At 43.8% G+C, this 27259-nt stretch overlaps 1 protein-coding gene across 2 annotated transcripts; it reads right to left on the reverse strand.

Moving 5' to 3' along the window:
* Positions 1-642: 642 nt before the first annotated feature.
* On the reverse strand, positions 643-27018 carry TMEM169 (transmembrane protein 169). Of its 2 annotated transcripts, XM_084806560.1 has the most exons (4): positions 26295-26897; positions 25781-26031; positions 11224-11663; positions 5051-6579 (listed from the first exon to the last, which is right to left on the reverse strand). In XM_084806560.1, exons 3-4 carry the CDS (start codon positions 11525-11527, stop codon positions 5957-5959), a joined length of 927 nt encoding a protein of 308 aa, XP_084662686.1. In that variant the 5' UTR covers positions 11528-11663; positions 25781-26031; positions 26295-26897; the 3' UTR covers positions 5051-5956. The 2 variants fall into 2 exon arrangements, with proteins under 2 accessions (XP_084662677.1, XP_084662686.1); XM_084806551.1 differs by lacking the exon at positions 25781-26031 and having other exon boundaries at positions 643-6579; positions 26295-27018.
* Positions 27019-27259: the final 241 nt, after the last annotated feature.

Here is a 27259-nt window from a genome sequence, read left to right on the forward strand (position 1 = left end):
GGCTTGTTGTGAGGATAAGATGGAAACAAGGAGGACCATATAAGCTGCCTTGGGTTTCTTTCAAGTAGAAAAAAGAGAGCCAGTGTGGTGCAGTGGCTAGAGTGTTGGACTGGGAGCCAGGAGATCCAGGTTCTAGTCCCCACTTGGCCATGGAAGCTCACTGGGTGACCTTGGGCCACTCACAGACGCTCAGCCCAACCCACCTCACAGGGTTGTTGTTGCGAGGATAAAATGGAGAGGAGGAGGATTATGTACGCCACCTTGGGTTTCTTAAAGAGGAAAAATGGTGGGATATAAATGTAATAAATAAACAAACAAACAAACAAATAAATAATAAAAAGGTAGGAAATAAATGTAATAATAAATAAAAGATCACTGTTGCCCTGGGAAAGACACAGGGCCAATGTTGGCAGACAATCAGTTTATAATCCTTGAACCAGAGCCTCTAAACTCTGCTTTTTAAAAAACAAAAACCTTTTCCTCACCCCAGCCCATAAGAGTGTAAAAATGCTAACCTTACCCTGATACTACACATCCTGTCTCTTTCAGCAGCATCGTATGCCACTTGTCAAGGGCTCCTTGGAGGCTTCTCTCAGTCTAATCCAGTAGCCAAGTCCAGACACAGACAAATGGATTCTTTTCAAAGCTTTATTCCTCTTTTACAACTTAACAATTCTACTATTAGCAACTAGATATGAGCAGCAGAGTACCTATGCCCTACATTGGAACAGTTGGTCCCCGTTTGAAAGGGAATTACTGGCAGACCCCTGAACTTAAGGACTAGGGAGAGTCCCTCCCCTTTTCCCTTGGATCCTCTGGGCGCAGACGTTGTTTGCGCGCCAACCGGGCACTACGCCTCCTTTCTGCGCCCTCCATTTGGCGCCGCTCTCTGCGTCGACGTCGCGCGTCCATCAAGTCTGCTTCCCGCGCTCTGTCACTCCCAGGACTGCTATTTAAGCTAGGAATGCTGGTGGGAGGAATCTCTGTCAGCTGTTGGCCCTGGGAAAGAGGTGCGCGCTCCTCTCCCAGGAGCGACTCCTCTTCCCCAGAATCAGAACTACTCTGGGATTCTATGGGCTCAGTTTCCACCCTGACACCACTACACCTCAAAAGTATGCCTTGAAGGAGCACAGCTACCATGTTCCTCAATAACTTCTCACCTCAAGCAGCATATCTGCTACCCCTCACTAATCTAATTTAAAGGGCGCAGGTCTCTGCTGTCTTTCAAAAGCCATATCTCTTTTTCTTCCCGCTTTCCTGGTGCTTCTGCAAAAGGGAAGCAGCCCAGTTTACTGAGACAGACTGCTGATGCCTTTATTGGTTCTGCTAGAAGGAAGGGTACACACAGCAACATACCTCCCACCCCACCCTCGGTGGATGTGGGGGGACAATAACTACACTAGAGAAGAAAATATTTCTCTAATCATTCAGAATACTCCCCCACCTATATTTTTGCATGAAACTCACCAGCCACATTAGGAACTTCTATATGGTGCCCTTGTGCCCAAAAGTTGGTAGCAACATTAGTGCAGCACTAAGCAAACTTGAATTATATTTATCTCCATAGAAAGTAGCTATGGAAGCCCCAAGATTCACATTCAAGAATTCTTACATACCTGCCCAGTCCTAACCCGGGAATATTTATTTAAAAGTCAGGCCATAGATAACCAACAGGGGGGAGTATGTTTGAACTTGGAGAGGAGATGCTACTCCCCTATTTTCCTGGGTTATCATAATGGTGCCAGTATGCAGACTAGAAGGTTCCCAGTTCAAGTCTCATCGGACAATGACAACAGTTTGGACTCAGCCTTGGTCATATACTCAGACTAGACCCACAGAAGCAATGAGTCCTTTGTTAGTCATGACTAACAAGAACCACTGATTTCAGTCAGCCTGGTCTAAGTATGACCAAGTCTGGATCCAACCCATTAGCTACAATTGGGAGCACTTATCATTTAAAGAATGTATGTAATGAAAATCAGGGTGTGTGTGCACACGTGGGATCACTATGCAAATAAATAAATTGCCCTTAATTCATATCCCCACACCTTCAACATAAATGTATTACTGCATGGCTTAGTACTTCCATAACTAGTTTTTAAAGTCCTGTGATTAAAGTCCTGTGATTAACAAAGGGATTGCGTCAGAAACTGTGAGAGATACATCTACATTAATCTTACTAATGACAAATTTTTATAGGGAGAAACATCAGCTGAGAACCTAACAGATGCTTCTGGCCTCAAATATATTTATTTATTTACATTTCTATACCACTCAATGCCAAAGCTCTCCGGGCGGTTCACAAAAATTAAAACCACAAAGTTGGTTTTAGTAATGATTTATAGATCTGCTGTGTATCACTTCTTGTGCTTCCTGGTTTTGCTTAACCTGTGTAAGAAATGCCACAAGCTCCAGTAGAACATGTAACAACAAGAAGGTTAGAACTTAAACTTTAAGTCTTAAAGTGAGGAAACCAAGAAGACCCAGATCTCAGTGAAGCACCGCTTGTATTTGTGGTGGGGAGGTGGGGGAAGAGAATGAAAGAAACTCAAGAAGAAGGTGGAAGGAAAGAAGTTAAAGAAGAAAGAAACGATAAATACAAAACTACCATCCACAGCACTTTAATACAAGTCAAGCAAGGGAGAACAATGGTACACTTTGAGGCCAGAAATCAAAGAGAGAGAGACACAGAAACCCAATAAATATTAGGAAATACATCTTTAAGGGTTGTATCCAATGTTAGTCCTACTTAGAGTAGAAATGAATAAGATTTAAGTTAGACTAACATTGATACAACCCTAAATCTCCCAGTACAAACATGGGAGTAACTAGACACATTCAGCTAGTAAGCCTCTTTGGGGAATTTCAGCAAGATAACAATGGATGCATACAGATGTAACATTAAAACAGGAGCCACCACAGATTTTTCTTCAACTTCCTCCATCCTTATGGGTCAGTTCACATGATCAAACAAGCCACCATGGCTTAAATAACCCTACAACAGGATATGGGTTAGTTGAGGGTTGTTTCCCCCTCAAACAAACCATGCTGCCCAAGTTTGGACATGACAAGCTGCACCCAGATGTGTAATTAGGGAAATGGCAGCTGGCATGCACCACTGATTAAAATAAGCTTAATCTGATTTTGTGAACCAGGTCAATGTAAATGATAGATATGCATACATGTGAATCAAACATTGATTCACTCCGTGATTGACTTGCCCCACCTGCCGTACTTCATGCAGTCTGTTTACCTAAAAAATTAATAATAATAAGCACTGCATATACTTGCTTTTTATAAGCAAAACTCAATTTTTTAAAAGCCACAAAACTGCTCTGGTCATGGGAGGGACTAATAATGTCAACAGGCATCAACCAGTCAGCACTGTGAATAATCAACTCCTGCTGCAAACTTCTGGAACCTTTTTGTTGGTTTTCCTGAGCTTGACCTGGAGAGAAAGTAGTTTGTTTGAACTGAATGTGGTGAGTATACTTTTAGAGAGGCCTCACTGCTCAAATAATGTTGCATCTGTTCACTACACACCCAGTGGCACATTATCACCAATTAATTGTGAGTAGAGGAAGGAAAGAACATTGTGCTTTTCAACTACAGCATGGCTTTTAATACAGTTAGTAAGCCTTTGCAGTATTAGGCAACTAAAGTGGTGTGGTAAGAGAAAGAATCTAGAGTTTAGGAAGGCATAAGAAAGGCAAATACAAATAGCACCAGCACTTGGGCTTAAACCTCGTTTACTTTACAGAAGTCAAGAGACCATGAAGCAAGAAGGCCCAAAAATGCATATCCCAGAAGAAAATGTATAATTTGTATAGATGCTGTGTAACTACCAGCCCCCAATACTACTGTGTTTGCCCCATATGAACAAAGGATAGGACACTCTGTGGTGGTATCACCTCCCTTCCCACCCCACTGTATAGTATGTGTAGTAAGGCTTGTGTGAATGATCTACACCAAGGGTGCAGAACTGTTTAGGGGTGGGAGGCTGGATGACATCAGGACCTGTGTCCCCATTCCTGACATCAACCCCCTTTTTCTTTGTGCTGGAAGGAGGCATGGAACTGTACCTCCTCCCAGCACAGAGAGAGGGACCCAGGCAGCCCTGCTACTATTTCCAATCTGAGATCAGTGATAGCAGCAGGATGAGGGGTGGTGGGCATCTACACAAACTTAATTCACAAGCACATCTTATTGATTTTATACATGTTTTTGCTTTCTGTCACATTATTAAGGTAGGTTTCCGATTCACCATGGCTTTCTGCCCACTTGTTAAAACCGATGTTAGAAATGACACCCTTTAACAAATATTACATAGATGTAAAATATGTGGTGACTAAATAGGGACCTGTGGGAAATTGTAAGGAGCTGTATAAAATGGGGAAAGGGCCTGACATGGCTTGCAGCATTCAGGTTCTTCATGTCTTTCCCAGGAAACTGTTCCTGGGACCCTAGTTTTTTTGGGGGAAATCCAACGCTATGCACGTGGAGTTTCCCTTCTCCTCTTCCCTCCTGCAGCCCCCAAATCTGCTCTAGAGGGTCTTCCAACCCTCTGGAGCAGATTTGGGAAGCATTTAGGGGCTGCAGGGGGGAGGGAAAATTTGACCCACCAGTGATGTTCATTCTGCTGGCAGTAGGACACCCCTGGATCAACCTCCCTAGGTTAGTCTAGCCAGCAAGCCTCACTTCAAACTGTGTTCCCATTTGAATCCCCTGGAGGCATTCCTTTGTAGCCTGAGAGTCTTTGAGGATTTGCATCTGTAATGAACCTGTTGATAATGAATTAAAGGCCTGAGACTGAAGCCTCTCTATTTGTGTGTGAGAGTGCATCAGGAAAGAGGGGGCCCAGCCATCTGGTAGTTAGTAACCTGAGAAGCACGCCTACCCATATCTGAACTGGCTTGGGAAAATGAATCTCTCGGTTCTGGCTGTTCCTCTTCTGAATCTGAGCTGCTATCTCCCTGCACCCAGAATCAATCCTGACACAACCCTAAGACAGCACCTATATCGCCATAGGCTACAGGTAATTACATTTGGGCTCTGTTATAATAGGGTTTATTCTCAGGTAAATGCATCTCAGATTGCAGCCATCAGCACCTGGCAGCTTCTGATTTTCAGCACAAGTAAGAGGCAGGTATCAACTGGAAGACTGCATCAGTGTGTTCACATTGGAAGATCCATTTTGCAAATGCAGGAAGCTTTGGGGACCATTTTCTTGTTCCGTTCCCCTCCCAGCCAAGTAACCCCAATAAAACAGATTTTTTTTAATCACTAAACAATGTGCTTTAATAAAACTGAACAAGATTCATTGATCAGACCAGCAGTATTATGAACCAGCCATGCATGTTCATCTTACAAGGAATGGTAGATTCTTACCCAGCACACTGGTATTGCACATTCCTTTAAGAATCGAGGGGCCAGTTTATACAATCAGCAGAATTAAGTGGTAAAGCTGCTCCTGGACTGAACCATATCAGGCTGTGGGTAGGTTGAATGTTTGAATGTTATAATTAAAAATAAATCCTGCCCAGGCTTCTCAATGACAGGTTATTTTTGTATGTGCAGGGAGATGTTTTGTTCATTCAAACATGTAACCCTTCACTGACAGCCTGAAGTGGTATAAACTGGCCTTGGGCAAGTCAAGGTCTGTACCACATGATACTGAATACTAGCAAGTCAAAAATACAGCTAGACTAGAACCCTGGACATGCTAGCTTTCCACAAAATGTTGATTTTTGACAAGGAGAAAATATTTAAAGTTGTGATCACCCCTTCATTTTGAAGTGGTACCATCCAGGAAGGACTGTCCCATGTGTTTTTTCCTGAATGTCTGAATTGGCTTCAAGGGTTTATCCATGAATACTGTGCATGCTTCTTGCAGACACTGTAGGTTCATTTCTAATACCTGTGAACATGAACAGTCAAAGTCACTTAAAGCAAAGGCTCAGACGGCTGAAATCTCTTCACCCTGTGCTGAGCCTTTAGCTGACAGGCTACCTGAGACGTTGTCAGAATCTAGTAGCTCAACAATGCTGTACGGGGAACAATCTTCTAGGCCCATCTTGCTACACAGCCAGCCACAGAATCCTTTCTCCATATCTCTGACAGCATGCCACCAATGCCCAAAGGCCCAGGAGATCTGAGTCACTGCTGTGTAAAGGCCCAAGGAGAAGGAAATCACCATGATTATGATAGGGTAAAAGATAATTAGAAAGGGGCAGAAGGTGATCTTGTGCCAAAAGGTCCTCTCTTCATTGTACACTAAGAAGACATTGTACCAAGTGATGGTCCCATAGTAAAAGGAAACCACAAAAGACATGACAAAGATGACAGGAAAACAGGCGAGGCTCCAGAGAAGGACATGGGGGCCTTTATCCAGCCCAACCTCACAAGCCTTTTTCCCTTCAGGCATTTCTGGTTTTGGAGGCTCCTTTGACCTAGCCAGCTCCTGAAGCTCTTTGTCGGTGAGCGTCACATGAATGTCCACCATCTGGCCTTTTTTCTTTCCTCTTGTGATGGTTCCAGTTAAAGTAACATACCTGCTATCCAAAGGCATCGGCCATGAACCTAAGAACAACAAAAAACCCTAAATAAATCCAAAGCAAAGCAAAACAAAACAGAGTTTCATTTTTGTGCAGTGAGTTTCACTGCATTTTCTGCAATGCCTCGAATATATATTGGAGACCTGGGGCAGTATCCAACAGTGACATTCCGCAAACTCAAACAGCGCTAGTGGAGATCTGCTGAATCTTTCCATTGCGCAAGCAGGGAGATGTGTTCCATTTACACCATGCATGTTGGCTTCCCAAAGAGAAACAAGAAACCGATGGGACAAAATATGTTAAATTATATGGTCTGATCCAGCAGAGCTCATATGCTAAATCAGGGTGCACAACCTGTGGACTCCTTTGGTTGTCCTGACCCCACCATCAAATTCCCCTTGCCTGTACTCTCCTCTCATTCCCCATACAGATCACTCTTTCCCCACCGCTGCTAGGATCCCTGACGTGTGCAACCTTTTCTAAAAAGGTTGTGCGTCCCTGAAAAAAAAAAGGTTGTGCATCCCTGTGCTAAATAATGGTCATCTCCACTTTACTATTTTGTAAAAGGTTGTGCTCCCTTCATGGATCACTGCCTTGTTGTGGCGAAGGGGCTTGCGTAGCTCAGTGAAGCCATAAGCTATGCCGTGCAGGGCCACCCAAGACAGGTCATGGTGGAGAGTTCTGACAAAATGTGGTCCACCAGAGAAGGAAATGGCAACCCACTCCAGTATTCTTGCCAAGAAAACCCCATGGAACGTATCACAAAGCTAAAAGATATGACGCCGGAAGATGAGCCCCTCAGGTCGGAAGGTGTCCAATATACTACTGGGGAAGAGCAGAGGGAATTTCCAAGTAGCGCCAGAAAGAGTGAAGCGGCTGGGCCAAAGCCGAAAGGACACTCAGCTGTGGATATGTCTGGTGGTGAAAAGAAAGTCCGATGCTGTAAAGAACAATATTGTTTAGGAACCTGGAATGTAAGATCAATGATTCAAGGTAAGCTGGAGGTGGTCAAACATGAGATAGCAAGATTGAACATCGACATCTTGGGAATCAGTGAACTAAAATGGACAAGCATGGGCGAATTTAATTCAGGTGACCATTATATCTACTACTGTAGGCAAGAATCCCTTAGAAGAAATGGAGTAGCACTCATAGTCAACAAAAGGGTGGGAAAAACAGTACTGGGGTACAATCTCAAAAACGATAAATGATCTCAGTACGAATCCAAGGCAAATCATTCAACATCACAGTAATTCAAGTCTATGCCCCAACCACTGATGCTGAAGAAGCTGAGGTTGATCAGTTCTATGAAGACCTACAACACCTTCTAGAACTAACACCAAAAAAAGATGTCCTCTTCATCATAGGGGATTGGAAGGCTAAAGTAGGAAGTCAAGAAATCACCGGGATAACAGGCAAGCATGGCCTTGGTGTACAAAATGAAGCAAGACAAAGGCTAACAGAGTTTTGCCAAAGGAACAGGCAGATCATAGCAAACACTCTTTTCCAACAGCACAAGAGACGACTCTACACATGGACATCACCAGATGGTCAATATTGAAATCAGATTGATTATGTACTTTGCAGCCAAAGATGGAGAAGCTCTATACAGTCAGTAAAAACAAGAACTGGAGCTGACTGTGGCTCAGATCATGAGCTGCTTCTTCTCGCAAAATTTCGGCTTAAATTGAAGAACGTAGGGAAAACCACTAAACCATTCAGGTATGACCTAAATCATATCCCTTATGAATATACAGTGGAGGTAAGGAATAGATTTCAGGGATTAGACCTGATAGACAGAGTGCCTGAGGAACTATGGATGGAGGTCCGTAACATTGTTGAGGAGGCAGCAATGGAATCCATCCCAAAGAAAAAGAAGTGCAAGAAAGCCAAGTGGCTGTCTGAGGAGGCTTTACAAGTAGCTGAGGAAAGAAGGGAAGCGAAAAGCAAGGGAGAAAGGGGACGATATACCCAACTGAATGCAGAGTTCCAGAGAATAGCAAGGAGAGACAAGAAGGCCTTCTTAAATGAACAGTGCAAAGAAATCGAGGAAAACAACAGAATGGGAAAGACTAGAGATCTTTTCAAGAAAATGGGAGATCTCAAGGGAACGTTTTGTGCAAAGACGGGCATGATAAAGAACAAAGAAGGCAGGGACCTAACAGAAGCAGATGAGATTAAGAAGAGGTGGAAAGAATACACAGAAGAACTATACAGGAAACATCTTAATGTCCCCGATAGCCATGATAGTGCGGTCACTGAACTTGAGCCGGACATCCTCGAGAGTGAAGTCAAGTGGGCCTTAGGAAGCATTACTAACAACAAAGCTAGCGGAGATGACAGTATTCCAGCTGAGCTATTTAAGATCCAAAAAGATGATACTGTTAAAGTGCTGCACTCAATATGCCAACAAATTTGGACACTCAACAATGGCCACAAGACTGGAAAAGGTCAGTTTACATTCCAATTCCAAAGAAGGGCAATGCCAAAGAGTGTTCAAACTACCGTACAATTGCGCTCATTTCACATGCCAGCAAGGTGATGCTCAAAATCCTACAAGCTAGGTTTCAGCAGTATGTGAACCGAGAACTACCGGAAGTACAAGCTGGGTTTCGAAGAGGCAGAGGAACTAGAGATCAAATCGCCAACATTCGCTGGATCATGGAGAAAGCAAGAGAATTCCAGAAAAACGTCTATTTCTGCTTCACTGACTACACTAAAGCCTTTGATTGTGTGGATCACAACAAACTGTGGCAAATTCTTAAAGAGATGGGGGTACCAGACCACCTTACCTGTCTCCTGAGAAACCTGTACAAGGGTCAAGAAGCAACAGTAAGAACTGGACATGGAACAACCGACTGGTTCAAAATTGGGAAAGGAGTACGACAAGGCTGTATATTGTCACCTTGCTTATTTAATTTATATGCAGAGTACATCATGAGAAATGCCGGGCTGGATGAATCACAGGTTGGAATTAAGATTGCCGGGAGAATTATCAACAACCTCAGATACGCAGACGATACCACCCTAATGGCAGAAAGCGAAGAGGATCTCAACAGCCTCTTGTTGAGGGTGAAAGAGGAGAGTGCAAAAGCTGGTTTGAAACTCAACATTACAAAAACGAAGATCATGGCATCTGGCCCCATCACTTCCTGGCATATAGAAGGGGAAGAAATGGAAGCAGTGACAGATTTTATTTTCCTGGGCTCCAAGATCACCGCAGACAGTGACTGTAGCCATGAAATTAAAAGACGCTTGCTCCTTGGGGGGAAAGCTAAGGGAAACCTAGACAGCATAGTATGAAGCAGAGACATCACCTTGCCCACAAAGGTTCGTATAATCAAAGTTATGGTTTTCCTAGTAGCAACGTATGGCTGTGAGAGCTGGACTATAAGGAAGGCTGAGCGCCGAAGAATTGATGCTTTCGAACTGTGGTGCTGGAGAAGACTCTTACGAGTCCCCTGGACTGCAAGGAGGTCAAATCAGTCAGTCCTAAAGGAAATCAACCCTGAGTGCTCATTGGAAGGACAGATAGTGAAGCTGAAGCTCAAATATTTTGGCCACCTAATGCGAAAAGTCAAAAAAGACCCTGATGCTGGGAAAGACTGAAGGCAAAAGGAGAAGGGGATGGCAGAGGATGAGATGGCTAGATAGCATCACCGATGCGATTAATATGGACTTGAGCACACTCCGGGAGAGAGCGCAGGACAGGAAGGCCTGGTGCGCTATGGTCCATGGGGTCACGAAGAGTCGGACACGACTTAACGACTGAACAACAACAACAACAGGTTGTGCATCCCTGTGCTAAATAGTGGTCATCTCCACTTTACTATTTTTCTAAATAGTGGTCATCTCCACTTTACTATTTTTCTAAATAGTGGTCATCTCCACTTTTACTATTTACTTCTCTAAATAGTGTCATCTCCATTTTGCAACTGGGTGGTATGTGAATCATCAGTCATTTCTCTCAGCAAACAGAGCTATTTGTAATCTAATCAACACAATCTGCTATTTTATTCCAAAGAGTAAAGGCTCAGCCTCACTTGCATGTATAACAAACGCTTCTTTTAATTTTCCTCTGAACATCTACACCCGATGAAGAATGTGTAGTACAAAAGCTCACTGGCGTGATTTTAACTAGCATGTATCCTGATAATAAGCATGCTTACTCAGAGATATGTCCCACTGTATGCAACAGGATTTACTTCCATGCAGGTGTGTGAAAGATTGTAGCATTAGTCTACAATTTACAAAAGAAAAAGAAAACAAAACAAAATAGCTCAATCTGATGCAGAGTTAGGTGTGCCAGGACCATTGAGAACAAGGGTTTTCAGAGCACCTAACTCTACATAGGATTGGGCTGAAATGTTCCTGGTATTACTTTCCCCAGGTTTCTCATCTTGTGGGACCAAACCAGTCACTGATGCTCACCCTCTATAGTAACTCTTAAGAGTTATACTTTTCATAGAGGAGAAGCAGAAAAACCTTGCAGCACATAGCATAAAAAGGTTGGACAAAAAGAAAACAGACCAAAGCATAAGTCCTCATTTGAGAACTGCTTTCTAGTGGGAAAGAAAGAACCCATAGAACCCCCCGCCTAACTCACACTCTTAAGGAGAACATTAAACATGTATTACGAAGCACAAACCACTTATTCCAAGGCATTTACCATCTCCAAGAGAGTGTCCCAAGAACTTGGAGCCTTCCTCTGAACTTCTCTCACACCCATCCTCATCTGCCTGTTCTTCTTCCACCTTGCTCTCATTCCCTGACCGATAAATGATGATTGATTCTGGACGTGACTCTTTCTTCTTCTTTTTCCTTCTCTCGGTGGTGGCTTCCCCATCAAAAGTCACTGCAGTCGCCACAGCCCTGCGTAAGGAGTTGCGGTGAGGGCTCTGCGTCCCACCCTTGGTTTCTCTTACCACAGGCTCCTCCACCACATCGCTACCTTGGAGCCCCTCGCTGGGCATCTTGGCAATTTTTTAAAAATTAAATCAGCCTCTTCTGTTCTTATGAGCCATTAATGCGGACTTCCAAGTGGGATATGCTGCCTCTAACAGTAGCAACCGTTTCACACCACTGAACAAACACATTCCATTCCCAACCCTAAAAGAGAGAGAGAAGGGTGAAAATAATTGGGGAATATAATCCATTTGTTAAAATACAAAGAGCATCCTATAGCACTTGGAAAGCTCATGGTGAGCAAGAATTTGAACCAATGGGTTGGATCCCCATATCAAGAAAACAAAATATATGGTGATAAGCAAAAAGCCTTTTACTGCATTTAAGAGTACAATAAATAATATGCCAACCGAGTGAGTCACAAAATACAAATACCTAGGAACTTGACTCAATGAAAGAAATGAACAAACACAAGTGATAAATGCAAAAGTGGAGATGGCAAGAACAGTGTTTGTTAAAAGGAAACAATTAACATGTAATCAGGACCTTAATCTCACAGGAAGGATTCAGACGGTAAAATGCTAAGTGTTCTCAGTATTATTTTATGGAGTGGAGGTTTGGACACTTAAGAAAAACAATCTGAGAAAAATCGAATCCTTCGAAATGTGGATATACCAACGCATGATGAAAATGCCATGGACTGATTGAGTAACAAATGAGAATGTACTATGCAGAGTAAGAAAACAAACAGAATTGGTAAAGACCATCAAGAGAAGAAAGTTACAATACCTTGGTCATATTATTTGAGGGAAAAAATACACCATACTCGAGCTCGTTATACAAGGGAAAATGGAAGGGAAAAGATCAATACGAAGAAGACAAACATTGTGGTTAAAGAATCTGAGGGAATGATTCAGCTGTACTTCTATACAACTATTCAGAGCAGCGGTGTCAAAAACAAAAATAGCTGTAATGACAGCTAACCTCCAATAGGAGATGGCACCTTAAGAAGAAGAAGGTGCCATCATACTTAGCCCCACTGAAATCATACTTAGCCATACTTAGTTCTACTTCGTCATACTTAGCCCCATTAAAATCAATGGAACTCAAGTTACTCATGACCAACTTGCATTCCATTTATTTGGATGGCTACTCTACGTATGACTAAGTCTGGATCCAACCCAACATCTCTTAGGTCAAAATGTAACACTCTTCTAGTTTAGGCCACAATGAAAGCAGTTTAAACCTTGTATTTAAACTTTTGGGCAAAAGAAGTCAAGTTTAAATACTGTTCAGGCTGTTTTTATTAGTATAAGCTTGCCAAGTGCCCTAAATTAAGCTGTCACCACTCAGCCTAAGTTTCCTGTATAACAGATGTGGGAAATGGAGACTTATTTTTGGTGTTGACTGTACCACTGCCCACATCCATAAAACAGGGAGCACAAAACTGAATATTGTGAACCACTGAGAGATTTTATTATATTCAGCAGTATATAAATACCACAAATAAATAATAAATAAATAAATAAAACAAAAGGACAGGTGAGAGAGGGCAAATCCTTCCCTGAGACAAATAGCTTACCCCCACGCTACTGCTGGGCCCCTGTGTTTACTTGAAGGAAAAAGGTTTTCACATGCAATTATAACTAAATCATTGGCTATATCCAAAGTTAGTCATACTTAGAGTAGACTCAGTTAGACTAACATTGGATACAACCCATAAACTGGAAATTAAAGGATGCAGTCCTGAACTTACTAACTTGAAAGGTTAATGCCATTAAAATCAATACGACCTACTTCAGAGGAGATATGTTAAGGATGGTTGCATTAATGAGAAATATACTGCTATTTCTCTCTTCTGGGAATCTAGCATAGGATAACAAAGTTCACCCCTCCAGAAAGGCACTTCGCTGCTTCTGTACTCCCCCCATGTATTTTTTTTCTGATGCTGCCACTGCATTCACTCCCTCTGTGTGTATATGTATATATTTATGACCATGTTATGCCTTTCCTTTACACTGGGAGAATTTCCATGTAGGAAAATATGCATATATAGTATTGTTTGTTGGGGTGAGGAGATTCTGCTGCTGGTACAAAGACCTGGCAGCGATAAACTGTTTATTGCACTGTATTTATCTTGGTGTGATTTATTTTACTCATGCTTTTGTACACCACTCTGGAGTCCATCTGTATGAAAGTCAGCTCAGAAATATTTTAAATAAGTAAATATGTAAACTGTATTGGCTGAAGTCCAATCTCTGTACTCACAGAGGGGGGAAAACCCACAACCCTTCATATATGTCAATAAATGGATTGCATTCAGAGTTAGACATGCTTAGAGCAGACTCGCTGAAATCAATGGGACTTAAGTTAGGTATGACTAATTTAAGACTCATTGATTTAAATGGGTTTACTCCAAGCATGACTTAAGTCTGGATCCCATCCTATACCTATAATTTTCTTACACAGAGTTCATTCCTGTCTAGGGGAAAAGTAATTTATCAAGCTGCCCTCATATTCATAAGCCAAGAAGTGTATACACAAATGACCACAGAAACGTATATTTCAGTCCAGATGTGCATGTATCAGGAAGCTAATGCAAATAAATTCATGGAGGATAAGGCTATCAATGGCTACTAGTCCTGATGGCTATATGCTATATGGCTATATGTTCTCCAGTATCAAAGACAGCATGCATATGTAGATCAGTTGCTGGGGAACATGGGTGGGAGTGTGCTGTTGCACTCATGTCCTGTTTGTGGTTTTCCCATGGGCAGCTGGTCGGCCACTGTGTGAATAGAATGCTGGAGTAGATGGACCCTTGGTCTGATCCAGCATGTCTCGTCTTATGTTCTGCTGTCTTTTCAGGGTGCCAAATTATATGCTCACACACAGCCATTCCTACATTATTTTATATACACTCCTTTACACAAATATGAATCTGTATCTTACAAAGTAAAAAGAACTAAGACCTAAGCAGCAAAATTGGGAAGGAAAGAAAATTAGAATGCAAGAAATAACTGTAAGGGCTGCAGAGGTAGCAGCTGGTTAACAGGCAACAGACAGTAGCGTCTCTGCAGCAAAAAAACCCCAACAACCAGGGAGTTTTTTCAACCCTGTGTGGGTTGAAAAAACAGGGAATTTTTAGATATAAGGGAATCGACTGTAACTATGCAGAATGCTACTGCTGTGTTCTCAGAGATATTCAGGGCTTCCTGCTGAAGCTGTGGAGTTCTCACATTAGTTTAAAAGACTTCCTATTGCACGAAGCAAAGGATGAGACGCGGACAAATTTATTCAGCATCAAAGGGGCAATGTACTTGACCTGGCAGGGCAGCACCTAATTAGCACATATTGGTTACAAAAAGATTGACAAATTATAATCATGTTTGAATAAACAGTGGAACATGTGTTTATTCAGTTACACTGGGGCAGGTTTCCAGTGTGAAAGCGGCAATTAAGATGTTTTGCAGATGAATTATCATCACTTAAAAACCAAGATCTCAATTTTACACCAATTAAACTTCATCAGTTGTGGGGGTGAAGAATCCTCAGAAATGGTTACACTGCCAAAAAGGAAGTGTTAGTAAGTACAAATCTCTCTCTTCCCAAAATTAGCAGACTACCAATAACAGTTAAAGCAGTAGTTCCAAAGTAGCCTTTGGGATGGCCCCCAAGCAGCACTGTCAACACAGTTATGGATTGCTGCAGGGAGTTGTCAGCAGAATCCAGGAGTGGCACAAGCAAAATAATTCAAAAGTTGTGCTAACTCTGAACTTCAAAACATAAAGCCAGTTTCTTAGCGTCACGGAGGGAGCAATCCCATGGCTGCTAGACAGCGGCTAGACGGCAATAGGATATGTTTTCCGGGGTCTGACCTCAAAACCTGCATCCTGAGGTCGGTTCCTGGAGAACCAACCTCCCCGCACTTCCGTGCTGCTTCTGAGGCAGCGCGGAACAGCCCTGTCCTCCGCACTCACCAGAAGAGTGCGGAGCAGCTGAAAAGGGGCATGGCTGGGGGCGTTCCGGGGTGGGGAGGGTGGAACTGCCTGTATGACACATCCTATGTGTATAGAGGCCTCTTTCCCCGCTCCGTCCTCCCGCAGCTAGACAGCCACAATCAGCTGTCTAACCGAAAAAGCAGGGCAGGAAAAGTACAGAGGGAATTATCCCCTCTGCACTTCTCCTGCCCTGCTTTGGATAGGTGGTCGCCTCTGAGTTCAGAGGTGGCCGCCTATCTGGATAGGATTGCCCCCTAATTTGCATATCAAAACAACCCCTGAAGTGAAAGCAAACTTCCCTTGTTTTTAGAAGATACTTAACACACACATGGTACCAAGTCTAGTACTATGAACACTATATCCATTAAACCACTCTGACTTTACATATGGGGCAGCATTGGACCCAAAGTAACGAAAGCTCTTTTTTTCAGGTCTCCCTTAGCCCCCAGGTCTGGCTCAAAGATATATCCTGGTAAAGGAATAGCTTTGTTCATGGTTGGACAACAAGGCCCAGACATCAACAGAGCAATGATGTGACTGTTATCTTCTAAGCTTGTATCCACCAATTGAAAATATTGTTATTATTACAGATTACAACTGAGGTCAGTCAAATGCACTTTGGCAGATTTAAAAGGAGAGCTATCTTAAGAGATGCATCAGCCACACCTATATTCCAAATAGATTCTTATGGTTATTGTAGTGGACAAAACTGTGCTGATTCTATCTAGCTTTTAAAGGAGTTTCCACAATTACACTATTTCCAGATATCACCTTTACAGGATTATTTAAACCATTCTGGTAAGGGCACTTTACACTTTGTTTTATGGATTGGTCCACTACATTTTGTAAAAAGAAAAGAAAATCTGATGCTGTAAAGAACAATATTGTTTAGGAACCTCAAATGTCAGATCAATGAATCAAGGTAAGCTGGAGGTGGTCAAACATGAGATGAACATCGACATCTTGGGAATCAGCGAACTAAAATGGACAGGCATGGGTGAATTTAATTCAGGTGACCATCATATCTACTATTGTGGGCAAGAATCCCTTAGAAGAAATGCAGTAGCACTCATAGTCAACAAAAGGGTGGGAAAAGCAGTACTGGGGTACAATCTCAAAAACGACAGAATGATCTCAGTACGAATCCAAGGCAAACCATTCAACATCACAGTAATTCAAGTCTATGCCCCAACCACCGATGCCGAAGAAGCTGAGGTTGATCGGTTCTATGAAGACCTACAACACCTTCTAGAACTAACACCAAAAAAAGATGTCCTCCTCATCATAGGGGATTGGAAGGCTAAAGTAGGAAGTCAAGAAATCACCGGGATAACAGGCAGGCATGGCCTTGGTGTACAAAATGAAGCAGGACAAAAGCTAATAGAGTTTTGCCAAGAGAACACGCTGATCATAGCAAACACTCTTTTCCAACAGCACAAGAGACGACTCTACACATGGACATCACCAGATGGTCAATATCGAAATCAGATTGATTATGTCCTTTGCAGTCAAAGATGGAGAAGCTCTATACAGTCAGTAAAAACAAGACCTGGAGCTGACTGTGGCTCAGATCATGAGCTGCTTCTTCTTGCAAAATTTCGGCTTAAATTGAAGAACGTCGGGAAAACCACTAAACCATTCAGGTATGACCTAAATCATATCCCTGATGAATATACAGTGGAGGTAAGGAATAGATTTCAGGGATTAGACCTGATAGACAGAGTGCCTGAGGAACTATGGATGGAGGTCCGTAACATTGTTCAGGAGGCAGCAACGAAATCCATCCCAAAGAAAAAGAAATGCAAGAAAGCCAAGTGGCTGTCTGAGGAGGCTTTACAAGTAGCTGAGGAAAGAAGGGAAGCGAAAAGCAAGGGAGAAAGGGGAAGATATATCCAACTGAATGCAGAGTTCCAGAGAATTGCAAGGAGAGACAAGAAGGCCTTCTTAAATGAACAATGCAAAGAAATCGAGGAAAACAACAGAATGGGAAAGACTAGAGATCTCGTCAAGAAAATTGGAGATCTCAAGGGAACGTTTTGTGCAAAGACGGGCATGATAAAGGACAAAGAAGGCAGGGACCTAACAGAAGCAGATGAGATTAAGAAGAGGTGGAAAGAATACACAGAAGAACTATACAGGAAAGATCTGAATGTCCCTGATAGCCATGATAGTGCGGTCACTGAACCTAAGCCGGACATCCTCGAGAGTGAAGTCAAGTGGGCCTTAGGAAGCATTAGTAACAACAAAGCTAGCGGAGATGACAGTCTTCCAGCTGAGCTGTTTAAAATCCTAAAAGATGATGCTGTTAAAGTGCTGCATTCAATATGCCAACAAATTTGGAACACTCAACAATGGCCACAAGACTGGAAAGGTCAGTTTACATTCCAATTCCAAAGAAGGGCAACGCCAAAGAGTGTTCAAACTACCCGTACAATTGCGCTCATTTCACATGCCAGCAAGGTGATGCTCAAAATCCTACAAGCTAGGCTTCAGCAGTATGCGAACCAAGAACTACCGGAAGTAAAAGCTGGGTTTCGAAGAGGCAGAGGAACTAGAGATCAAATCGCCAACATTCGCTGGATCATGGAGAAAGCAAGAGAATTCCAGAAAAGCATCTATTTCTGCTTCATTGACTACGCTAAAGCCTTTGATTGTGTGGATCACAACAAACTGTGGCAAATTCTTAAAGTGATGAGAGTACCAGATCATCTTACCTGTCTCCTGAGAAACCTGTACAAGGGTCAAGATGCAACAGTAAGAACCAGACATGGAACAACCGAGTGGTTCAAAATTGGGAAAGGAGTACAACAAGGCTGCATATTGTCACCCTGCTTATTTAACTTATATGCAGAGTACATCATGAGAAACACCGGGTTGGATGAATCACAGGTCGGAATTAAGATTGCCGGGAGAATTATCAACAACCTCCGATATGCAGACGATACCACCCTAATGGCAGAAAGTGAAGAGGATCTCAAGAGCCTCTTGTTGAGGGTGAAAGAGGAGAGTGCAAAAGCTGGTTTGAAACTCAACATTACAAAAACTAAGATCATGGCATCTGGCCCTATCACTTCCTGGCGTATAGAAGGGGAAGAAATGGAAGCAGTGACAGATTTTACTTTCTTGGGCTCCAAGATCACCACAGACGGTGACTGTAGCCATGAAATTAAAAGACACTTGCTCCTTTTCAGGAAAGCTATGGCAAACCTAGACAGCATAGTAAGAAGCAGAGACATCACCTTGCCGACAAAGGTCCGTCTAATCAAAGCTATGGTTTTCCCAGTAGTAATGTATGGCTGTGAGAGCTGGACTATCAGGAAGGCTGAGCGCCGAAGAATTGATGCTTTCGAACTGTGGTGCTGGAGAAGACTCTTACGAGTCCCCTGGACTTCAAGGAAGTCAAATCAGTCAATCCTAAAGGAAATCAACCCTGACTGCTCATTGGAAGGACACATACTGAAGCTGAAGCTCAAATATTTTGGCCACCTAATGCGAAGAGAAAACTCTGTGGGAAAGACCCTGATGCTGGGAAAGACTGAAGGCAAAAGGAGAAGGGGATGGCAGAGGAGGAGATGGCTAGATAGTATCACCGATGCAATGAATATGGACTTGAGCACACTCCGGGAGGGAGCGCAGGACGGGAAGGCCTGGCGTGCTATGGTCCATGGGGTCACGAAGAGTCGGACACGACTGAACGACTGAACAACAACAAGAACAACCACTACATTTTAACATCTCTTTTGTGAACATTGGAAAATGTTCTTAACACTGTGCAAAATGGGTTGCTTTGAAGACAATACTACACACAACTATTTTTTATTCAATTACAAGACAAACATAGCAAAAACGTTATTAGATTAATCATCCGACACATCATTCTCGATATGCAAATCCTTTTTTTTTACAATTACAAAGATCACTGGAAAAACATATCACCTACTTCAGACTTTCTTACAATGTACCAGATTATGGGTAGAATCCATTGAAATGAATGAGACCTGCCTTAGTCATGACTAATTTGTCTCATTCATTTCAATGAGCCTACTGTAAGTAGGATTTATGTTGGATTTAACTCTGTATTCCTAAATCACTTGGGACTAGGATACCTATCAGATCGCCTTCCCCTGTATACATCTAGTCGACTTTTGAGATCGTCAGAGGAGGCCTTGTTGGCCGTTCCACGTCCAACAAAATGTCGCCATGTAATATCATAAAAGCATGTCTTCTCAGCAGTAGCGCCTACCCTCTGGAACAACCTCTCCCAAGCAGTTTACATGTGATTTCTGTGGCTTGTAATTGATCACACTGCTTGCTTTGTTTTCCTGGTTTTTGTTGTTGTAAGTTGCCACTGTTTGTTATATTGTATTATACATATATTATAGCTGTGTTTTTTATAGTATTTTGTGTGAAACCACTTAGAGGTTTTATTATAATAAGCGGGATATAAGTATTATAAATGAAATAACAATAAATATTTTTTGGTCTCCCAGTTTGTTTAGGTATCTGTGCTTTGTGCCACAGCTTCGCAAGAGTTGTTAGTTTACATAACAGAACAGATAGAAGATTTTGAATTCAGAACTGCCATTTCTAAAATCACCACCAATGCATCTGGAGGAAAGAACCACCCTCAGTCCTCCAGGAGCTGCAATGACAGAGTGTCAGCAGCCAACAAGGAGAGGGGCCTTCCAATTCCCCTCCCATGAAAGAGCTCAAAGGGTCCAAAGCCATGCCTCGGCAATTACACCATGTGTAGTTGCTTGGATAAAGCACCAGAGCAGCCTTCCCCAGCCTGGTGCCCACCACAGGTTTTGGACTGCAACTCTCATCAGCCCCAGCCATGATCGTCAGAGACAATTACTGGGTTTGCACAACATGCTAACCTACACTCAGTGCACCACACTCAGTGGTGGAGTGTGGGTTGTTGTTGAACCACCAGTGTTGAACCATTGCTGTCTGAACCTAGGACAATTTCTTCAGGGTGACTTGTTAACCATGCAGTGTGGCTTATTTTTCTCAAACGAGCCAACCTTGAGAAACCATGGTTTGTTGTTGTGTTGTTCAGGCTTGTTAACTGCATGGTTAACGAGCCACCCTGAAGAAAATGTCCTGGGTTCAGACAACACGCTAACCCCTGGCTCAACAAACAACCCATGGTTCAACAACAGCCCATACTTGACCACTGAGTGTGGGTTAGCGTGTTGTGCGAACCCAGATAATGAGAGCTATACACCAAACATCCCCAACCTGGAGGACACCAGGTTGTGAAGGTTGCACTAGAATGAGGCTAAAGAAGATGACTTGTTTCTAGCAGGGGAGCGGGTTTTATTAGGACAGCACTGGAGGAAGACTCCTAAACAAAGAGAAGAGGAAACATTAATGTATTACTGGGAAAAGCAGGAAAATATACATTTTTATATTTTTAGAGGAGTTTTGTGTCAGTGAAGGACAAGGTATATAAATTGCTTTGGTTGAAGAAAGTAATTGTGTAATATATACACTGCCATTATATTAAGCTAAGGCAACCACATAACGATAGCTTTAAAAGTCATGTGAAGCACCCAGTTTGAAGTCACTTGCAACATTTTGTTTAATGCAGAATACAGTGGTCCTGCTCAATTTTGCTTGTTCTGTCAAATCTACATTGAAGATTATACACTTCCTCCTCCTTAACCTTCACCCCTTTTCCAAAGGGCAAGGAGAGAAATGGGCCTTTTTAGGCAAAGAACTCAAAAGCGTCACAAGTTCACTGAGAAACTTGCTTTTGTGTATTGCAGGGGTACACCCCCAAGGCCTTTACTGTGCCCCCACTGAGGCCATGAGTACCCCTGCCCCGTGCTGCTGCTGCATTCTCCTCCTGTCAATTTCCATTCTGCCTGTATTCTCCACTCCTCCCCCAGAGACTCTTTATACAGATTGCTCTTTTCTTGCCGCTTCTAGCAGCAAGGAAAGAACAATCTGCGGCAGGATGGCTGGTGCGCATATGTGTGTGAGACAGAATGAGAGAGAGTGCCTGTGTGTGTGCGCACACACACATGCCTATGCACATGCAGTCCCCAAAGCAGCATCATATTTTAGCACTTGGGGCTGAAAAGGTCACACACTCCTGGTGTGTTGCATCTCCTACCTGCATGCTTATCATGCGATGACTTGCAGCATCAACTGGTAATATAAATACATGGATACAAGCTATCACAGACCAAGTACCACAGACAGAATTCTCACATCACCTCCTAATTCTCACATCACCTCAAACACAATACTTTTCAGCAGAGTCAATTTACACATTCAGCTAGGAGTCATCAAATGCTGAATGATCCAATTATGTACAAAGTTGTGTGAACTTCTATGCCCCTGCCAAGTACAGAATGAAATATAGGCCAATCTAAGTCCCCAAAAGCAAGGAATTGCAAGGTTAAATAATTCCTTTGCCCAATACTATGCTGCGATGTAGCAAAAGATAATTATGTTTTGAGGTAAATAATTATCTTTCCAACTGGTGGGGTGGGGATCACAATAATTCCTGTGTTAATGCTTCTCATCTAGAAAATAATCTTTGCATATGAGTTATACTTGAATGAAGGGACTCCCTCTCTCACCAGCAGAACTGGCACCCTGAATGATGAAGACCTATTTTTCCTAGCCTAGATTTAGTGTTTCTCCTGGGATTAAAGACCTGTATTATATGGTCCATCTGAGGTGTGTAGAGCAGCCAAAGGCAATAAATGCAGCTTTCTATGGCCTCCATCATAACAGCAAGACAGGAAAGGAAACACAAGAAATCCTAAAGGGATATGGAATAAAAACAGGCAGGGAGCATAGGATGATGGTTGCTGGGTGTATGGAAGGTGAAAGTGCTAAAATGCTGAATTACTGAATGACTTCTGCTAAGTCAGGGGCCATCTGTGCTTCTTTCTATGCATGTGTTTGTTCAGTGAGGCATCACATATGCTTCATCCCATGCAGCACTTGCTCCTGCATAGGCAGAAGCCACACCCAGTGCACAGCTATCCTTTAGCAACTAAGCATACCAGTTAACTCTGCCCAGATCTTAAGTCGACAAGGAACCAGCAATCATTCCCAATTAGTGCATAATTGGTGGTTGAACACTTCTCCCTCCCCCTAATGTGTCAGTTGTAAAACAAAGCATTAACATGACTCTTTTGTTCCAGTGGATGGGTTTTCATAATCAAAAGTGACCATGTGAATCTTTACTTCCATAGAATTAGAGACTAAATTTAGAAAGATAGCTAGGGTTGTCATCTGGATGTTCCCCCTCTACCTGCCTCTGCCTCAAGATATGAGCACCATCACTACTGTCTTCCAATTTCTGCCTTGGCCCTTTCATCCGCCCCCTCCTTGCCTGCAGGACTCAGGTATGCCATACAAGCAGGGAAGGGGGCATTCAAAGACCCAGGAAGTCAGGGGAGAGTAGCAATAATGCTCCTATTCCAAGGCAGACCCAGATTTAAAAGACACAGGGGGAGCCTCCAGGTTGTAACCTGAAATGGCTGCTTTTCCTTACTTGGTGTCCAGTTCTGTGGAGACCACAACTGTCCCATCTTCCAAGTAAGTGAAACTGTGGTAGGCATACATGCACACACAAGGCTGACTGGCGCCCACAAAAGTCAGTGCCACAGTAAACTGAGTAGTCTCCAAGGTGTCTCAAATGTTTAGTATGTGTTTTACCACCACAGACTAACTTGGCTACTTTCCTGGTGCCCAGTTCTGTGGAAGTGAAGATCCATGTAGGTGACAGCAAAAATGTTAGCTAGCATCACATACACAGTAACTAACAATTTGTCTCTCTTGCCACGTTTGAAGTGAAGTATTCAACCAAGTGTTACTTTCTAGCCCAAACTGGTGCCCTCCAGATGTTTTGAACTAAAACTCCCAGCATTCCTGACAATTGGCTATGCTGGGTAGGGCTATTTGGAGCTGAAATCCAAAATATCTGAAGGGCACCAGGCTGGCAAAGCCTGTTCTAACCAGTACCAGAATACACCCTACTCCAAAACTGTCACGTGAGCAAGCTCATTTATTTATTGCATTTGTACTCCACCTTTCTACCAAGAAAATGGCGCTCAAGGATACTACTTGGACTACATCCAATTTGGATGGCTTTAATAGGGGATTAGACAAATTCATGGAGGATAAGGCAATCAATGGCTACTAGTCCTAATGGCTACATGCTACCTCCAGTATCAGAAACAGTATGCTTATGTACACCAGCTGCTGGGGAACATGGGTGGGAGGGTGCTGTTGCACTTGCATCCTCTTGTGGTTTCTGGTTGACAGCTGGTTGGCCATTGTGTGAACAGAATGCTGGACTAGATGGATCCTTGGTCTGAGCCAGCATGGCTCTTGGCATGTTCCGATTGTTCCAGTTGTTCCATCCCTATTCTAGTTTTACAGAATGCATACTTCTATTAAAAACCATACACATATCAAATGGTTATAAAAATAAGTAAGAATCAATTCCTAAAGAGAAACTGGGTATAGATAAAAGGGAAGCATACATCAAAGAAAGTGCTGTTCTATGCTGCGATCCTATACCCACCTACTTAAGAGTAAGCCCTAACTCAGTGGGAATTACTTCTGAGTAGGCTTGCATAGGATTACACTGTCGGAAAGCATTAGAGCTCATATGGATGATTCAGACTAGTGGTTAACTCTACAGGGTTCCATTAAGGCACTGCTTCTGGTAATGTGATTGAAAATATGAGGCTGGAATCTGTAAGTCATTTAGGCGGGCAGACTGTGTGCATAAGCCCACTGTGTTCCATTGATTTCAGTGGGACTAATAGCACAATTTGCGGCATGTTTATTCAGATGATGGTTCCACTGTGTTCAACAAGATCTACTTCTGTCCTAATATGCTTAAAATTGGGCTCTTCATCTAGCCACTTTGGGACTGCTATCCACCGTGACCTATTGTTACCCTTGCAAAAGCCATGGTGACTTGGAATACCTAGTGAAGGTTTGTAAGGAGATATATACAGTTTTCTTTTAAAAATGGCTTCCTCCCCCAAAGCCAAAAAGCAGTCACAAAAAGGGAACACTGAATGAAGGGTAGGTCTGGCAGAGAGGGTGTGGGGTGGAGTGAGAACATGTGTGCAAAGGCTCATCTCATCGCCCCAGAATTGCAGTTTGAGCCCATGAGATAGGACGGATTTGTGCTTCACAAGCAGGCAGTGGTACTTGAGAGGAAGATCACATTCAAAGTCTTTGCACCCCTACTGTAAAGGGTGTGATTATTTCAGCACGCGGGAGTGCCCTTTTACCTGCATCATGTAGGAACCAATATTCTACACATCTAGGTAACATTTGGCCCCAACTAGGCATGATGGTGACCAGGATAAAGCACTTGCCCGTGTATTCCATGTTTGCTCCATATAAGGCATTTTTTTTTTTTGTCCAAGATGGCCATTTGGGGTATAGACTTGGCCTGACAGCTCTCATTGGCCTGGGTGCATGTAGCACTGGCATGCTGATTATGAACAGCCCTACAAGGGCTGACTCACGTATGAAGAGTACGTCATGGGGAATGCTAACAGGGGCAACTACTCTACCTGTGGCTGCCATCCCATCCTTTTTGGCCTTTTAATAGAACACTCCTATACATGTTTATTTAGAAGCTATATTGTGTCTAATGAAGCTTACTCCCAGGAAAGTGTGCACAGGCTTGTAGCCTCACAGTGCTACCCTATGAGTGTCTACTCAAATGTAAGTCCCACAGAATTCAATTGGGCTTTCTCCCAGGTAACTGTGTATAGGATTGTATCCTAAGGATGCAATCCTATACATGTTTGGACAGCAAAAGGCCCTACAACTCCCAGCATTCCCCATGCTGGCTGGGGAATGCTGGGAATTATAGGACTTTTTTTCTGTCTAAACATACATAGATTGTGCCTTAAGTGACCCAACCACGGGGGAGGGGGCAATCACATGTTTGTTTCCCAAGAAAATGACTTCCTCCCTACTCTTGCTGCTGACCTGCACAATACCCCCCCACACACCCCCCCCTTTCATGTGGCTGAATCATTTAAACATTATCCACCTTCTCAGGAGCTGCTCATAGAAAAGGAAACTTGGGTAACAGGTAAGGAGCTTCACAGTTAGAGACAAAAGCCTGGAAGGGTATTACAATTCATTGTCAGTTTCCTGTTACAAAGTGATCCAACCTAGCACATTGTAAGTAAATTCCATTTATTTAATTGACACCAACGGACTTAGGAAAGAGCTTCACAGTACAGGCGCATGAGGGAGGACATTTTATTTGCTGCCTTACACAGTCCGGCTCCCCCCATTAAAAACCCAAACCTGTTTTAACACGCATGTCAGATTCCCCACATGCAAGTTTGCTTGCAAAGGAAGTTGGGAGGGTGGCTCTCTTTCTTTCCTTGGAGAGGATTCTTCAAATAAGGAGGGGCCTTCCCCGTTGGGGTGCATATGTTGGTAAGAAATCTTCAGATATCCAAAATATGCCCTCAGCCGGGCAATCTTGAACAACTCCAGATGTGCACATAATCTTCAGGAGCCCCTCTATGTCTTGCTGGAGTAGTGAGTGTCTCCTTAACATCGTGGGAAAGGAATTAATTTGAACAGAAAAATTAGATCTAATGGGTTCTCTGTCACTAGGAATTACCCGGCCGCAGTTGCGTGGAACAAGCAGTCCTTGCACGCATTTGCAGACCACAGCCCCATTTACAATGGGTGGGGGAGGGAAACATCTGGCTTGCACCTGCTACCATTTTAAAGAAAGGAAAGGAGATAGAGATGCATGGTCCCCTAACGCTGAACAATTAAAGCCCCCTTCAATTAAACTCGCGCTTACCTGCTCCTGCAAGACCGGCGAGGCCTGCAGCTGCCTTTGCCCTGATGCGCACCTTGGGATGGCATTGGGGGCGCCAAGGATGGATGACGCCCCTGTTCCTTCGCCTCCTCGGCTGGCGACGTGGGTGGGGAGATGGGGTGTGCGTGCCACTGTCGCCTCCTCCTCCACGCCCGCCCTAGCCCGGCGAGGTCAACGCAGACAGGCAAAGAGGGCCTCCCCTCCCACCTCAACCAAACGGATCGCCGGCACAGGAGAGGACGCCCAGCGAGATGCCGGACAGACGCCCTTCAAGAAGGGGGTGGGCCGGGCTCGCTCCACTTCGAGCGCACCTTCCGTCAGATCAGCATGTTTCTGCATCGCTCTGTTTGGGACCCTGCCGGTTCTTTTCCTCGAGGTGCGGGGGGGGGGGGTGTGGAACGAAGCTTGCAGCGCGATTTATGTATGATCCAGCGTGACTGACGATCCGGCGCCACCCCGCCACTCCCTCCTCTTGGGCGGATGAGACCACCGAGGAAGAAGGCGGCCGCTTTGGGGGCTCGTGTGAGCTGTGTAGCGGGGAGGACCAGGGGAGAAACAGTTGTCCTAACCTCGACTCCTCCCTCTAACGTGGGGGAGAAAGACGCACCAGGCAGGGACGGACCTTTTGTGTTGCGGGGAAAACGGCGGGTGGGGGGAGAGCTCATGCTGCCCCCTTGCCACCCCCACCCCTTTCCTCTGATGCAACAGCAGAAGACAGAATCCTGTTTGCATCCCATTGGGCTGTATTGGGATGGGGACGACCCGCCCCCTCGGTTGCACAAGCGGGGCGGGGGCGCCAGGAACGCAGCGCTCCTGCTGTTCCAGGCTCCGCCTGCTTTGGTGGCTTAATTCAGGGGAGGGGAGGGGAGGGGAGGGGCGGGGCTGGCGGCGGGTCGGTCACGTGGAGCCGGGGGCCGCCGCAGCCGACTGGCGGCGCTTTAGCGACC

This window comes from Heloderma suspectum, chromosome 1, assembly GCF_057233095.1.
Source record: "Heloderma suspectum isolate Gila_16-S chromosome 1, 16-S_ref, whole genome shotgun sequence".
NCBI classification, from domain to species: Eukaryota; Metazoa; Chordata; class Lepidosauria; order Squamata; family Helodermatidae; genus Heloderma; species Heloderma suspectum.